Consider the following 4,000-nt stretch of genomic DNA (forward strand, 5'->3'; position numbering starts at 1 on the left):
GATCTTGAAAAATCGGAAATTTTTTCTGTGTGCTATTTGTAGATCCCTGTATGCATTTTCTTCATCCTCGTAAATCCTGACGGAATATCACTCTTAACTCCCGTAATCACTGTCTTCAATTGATCTTGGGTGATTACCGCTTCAAGCGTGGTTTTTAGTTGATCCTGCGTCACATAGGCGTGGCAAGTCGTATTCGAACTATTTATAACCATAGGGGAGACCGGACCCATCTTGTACAGTTTCGGTTTTACCCCATTATGTACCACCCTACTTACGCGAAATTAATAAAATTTGTTAAAACAGAATTTACAATGTGTCCGCTACCCCCTTATTTTTTTTCAAAGATGTAATATAATTTTTTTAGAATTTATTACCATTTTTATTTTTTGGTGATTTTTGACGAAATCGGTGTGACTTTGTACGGACACCTGTACCACTTTGGACGCGGTCAAAAGAGGTGGATTGTGTTGTATTAAAATTTAAAAAAATTTTCTGCTCTTTCCTACTAAATTACCGAACAATTTAAATGTAGTCTTAATAAGATGTTACGTAAAATAAAAAACTTTTATTATATCTGAAAAGTTTCATTTTATTGATAAGGAAAACATAGGAGGAGGCGGAGCCAACGCAGAATCGATAATTTGGTAATATCAATTTTTTCAATGGTTCTCTCTGATCTGTCATGTCATGGCGGCGTCTGCTGTGTGAAAGTTTTAGTCACTCATTGATTTGTGGTGAACCACATTGTCGCAACACTCAACTTACGTACAGGTATAATTGATAATTTGTTTTCTAATAACTTCCTAAACATTTGTGGATAAGACTGTAGTTTCACTAATGTAACATTACGCTATATGAGTGAGTTTGATCAAATTTACTCACCTAGCAAGAACTTATCATTGATATTTTCACAAATTGTGTTTATTATTTAGGATCATATTTATTCTAGGTTGTTGTCTTACTTACCAGAAGATACATTAAAACTGAAATTGCTAAATTTCTCAAATGTAAGGTTGTATAGAACTTTGACGAAGAGTTTCATGATTGGCCACGTAAGCATAAACACCAACGTAAGTAGTTTAAGTTGAAAACAAATGGTATATTGTAGCATAATGTTAATAGTTTTCTATCACAGATGCCACGGAACTACAAAAGAAAAAGTGAAAAACCACCGCCCACTGAAGAAGCATTGCACAAGGCAGTTTGCGAGGTTCTTGGAGGTCTCTCTTCAATAAGAAAAGCTGCAGAGAAATTTCAGCTCAGCTCTTCCACCTTAGGATTTTATTGCAAAAGACACTCTTCATTTGGATTGGTTCCCCCAGAAAAAATCAAACGCCAGTGTAGTAATTGAGTCTGCACTGCTCTACGTTCTGGTTGAGACTGATTGTATTGTTCAAGCCCTCTACCGGACAACTAGTCAGTGTCAGCTGACTATACAACATCTCCCTTTCTTTATTAATGAACAAGGAACAAAACAAAACAATACAATCTGAGTTAATAGACATACAGTGAGTGTTGACAATATCACTTGGTGGAGCGCTAGTCTGGGATAAAGATTAACTTGATTCTTGCCCGTATTGAATTACTATTAGGGCTATTTGTTGATTCCATATCTAAGACCGGAACGGGTCACTCTCTCATCCCCCGAACACACCGAGCGAGGTCTATTTGGGCGTTGTTGATCCTGGACTGAGACTCTTGCTTCCATTGAATTTGAGCGTCTTGCGGAGCCTCTAGTAGGGGAAGAACTCTGGGCTGCTGGTTCAAACCCATGGAACGCTTCCCTGGAGTCCTCCGGGCTGTTCAGATTCTCAACCGCTTGGTGTTGCTCCTGAGTGACATTGCGGTTTGTGGATGTAGTTGCATTGGGATCTACAACTGTTGAGTTCCATTCTCTGAGAAAGGGTGCCGATGTTCTGATCACTCTAGGTGTGTTAACTGGACGAGGCCGTTGAGCATCTTCGATCCCCACAGATGTCGGTTTTTTAAACTGGCTCAGGGCCGCTTTGTTTACATTTATCGCCTGCCTATTTCGCCTGAATAGACGACCACAATTGGTGTTCACGATGTATGAGTTCGGTTGCGGGCACACTGACTTCACCACGCCTTCAATCCACTTTTTTGAGACCCGTACCCGAACGGGGGTGCCTACTGTCAGAACGGGGAGGGCCTTTGTCTGCATTGACGAACTAAACGCTTGATTTGCTTGGCGGCGTTGGAGTAGGGCTTTCACGGCTTGCTCATCGACTTCCTTGAACGTCAGAGCTCGTTTAGTGAACAACAATCCGCCACGAAGATTGCGCTTTTGGAGTAACACTGCTGGAGTTGGCAACCCGTTGCCTACTGGTGTGGACCGAAGGACTTGTAGTACATCGAGGAGGGTTTTGCCCTCGCCTTTTGATTTTATGAAAGATTCTTTAACAGTCTGCACTGTCCTTTCCGCCAAGCCGTTTGATTTTGGATACTCCGGGCTGGATGTTGTTAAGCGGATGTCATAACGGTTGCAAAATCGACGGAACTCTGACGAATCAAACTGTTTTCCATTGTCTGAGACAAGTTGTTCAGGAAAGCCAAAGTCAACGAAGATACGTTTGAGTTCTTCCACCACCGATGCACTAGTAATTCCCCGTAACTGAGCTGCGCACGGCCACCTGCTATAATAATCTATCACTAGAAGATAATGAACTCCCGCTATTTCATAGAGGTCTGTCGCCACTTTCTGAAAGGCATAATCGGGAATTGCGACAGGGAAGCACGGCTGATTAGAGTTCTGATGTCTATGGTCTTGACACATGTTACAGGCTTCGACCATGTTTGTTATTTGGTCAACGTAGTTTGGCCAATACACCGTTAGCTTCGCTCGTTCAATGCACTTAGATATTCCTAGATGCCCTTCGTGTATCTGTCGTAAAACTTCTGGTTGGAGAGCCACTGGTACAACGACTTGTTCCCCTTTAAGGAGGAGACCTCCATACTCACTTAAATCACTGCGATGTAACCAGAATGGTTTAGCCGCGGGATGACAATTCTTCTTGTGTTCTGGCCAACCTTTGCGAACTAAACCTGCTACCATAATTAGAGTTGGATCGGCTGCTGTTGCTGCTACAAACTTTTCCTGAGAAGTTGGTGTCACTGCTAAGGACAAGACTACCATATTTACGCACTCGTCACTGCGTTGAGCGGGATCCTCCACATATTGCCGTGTCTCCGGTGCTCTGCTGAGAGCGTCTGCCACGTGTAGATCTTTCCCAGGTTTATACACTAATTCAAAATCATATATTTGCATTAATAGTCTCATTCGCTGAATACGAGGACTGCACGATGCTATCGGCTTGTGATGAATGCCGATTAACGGCTTGTGATCCGTTTCGACTGAAACTGTCTGACCGTAGACATATTGATGAAAATGTTGTAGTCCAAACTGCACAGCCAACAGCTCCTTCTCTATCTGGGCGTATCTCTGCTGAGTGTCAGTAAGAGTTCTGGATGCAAACTCTATCGGCTGGCCCCTTTGCATAAGCACCGCCCCAACACCTATTGGAGAGGCATCAACGGACAAAACCACCGGGAGAGATGAGTCGAACAAGCGTAGAACTGGTAATTTAGACACCGAACTTTTAATACTCTCGAACACTCTGTCAGTATTGGCGTCCCACTGCCACTCCGTGTCCGCTTTGAGTAACACTCGTAGGGGAGACATTCTTTCAGAGAGTGTATCACAGAATTTAGCCAAGTAATTGACCATCCCCAGAAATCGCTGAATATCTTGTTTATTTTCAGGCTGTTTGAAAGACGTTATAGCGGCCACTTTTTCAGGATCCGGTTTCAGGACTTTGTTGCCGATTATGTGACCAATGTACTTGATTTCTGGTTGAAGGAACTTACACTTATCCATATTTAGTTTCAAACTGACTTTCGCACAGCGTTCGAACAGTGACTCCAGTCTGGAATTATGTTCTTCGAGGGTTTCCCCCCACACAAAAAAATCGTCAAAGTATAT

At 42.5% G+C, this 4,000-nt stretch overlaps 1 protein-coding gene across 1 annotated transcript in view; it reads right to left on the minus strand.

Moving 5' to 3' along the window:
* Positions 1–1,594: 1,594 nt before the first annotated feature.
* LOC130702488 (uncharacterized protein K02A2.6-like) overlaps positions 1,595–4,000 on the minus strand; it is a 4,257-nt gene continuing 1,851 nt past the window's right edge. The window contains exon 1 of the mRNA XM_057524155.1: positions 1,595–4,000. This exon is cut by the window's right edge and continues 1,851 nt beyond it. Coding sequence (XP_057380138.1) covers positions 1,595–4,000 — 2,406 coding nt within the window.

Source organism: Daphnia carinata, chromosome 6 (assembly GCF_022539665.2).
Source record: "Daphnia carinata strain CSIRO-1 chromosome 6, CSIRO_AGI_Dcar_HiC_V3, whole genome shotgun sequence".
Lineage (NCBI taxonomy): Eukaryota > Metazoa > Arthropoda > Branchiopoda > Diplostraca > Daphniidae > Daphnia > Daphnia carinata.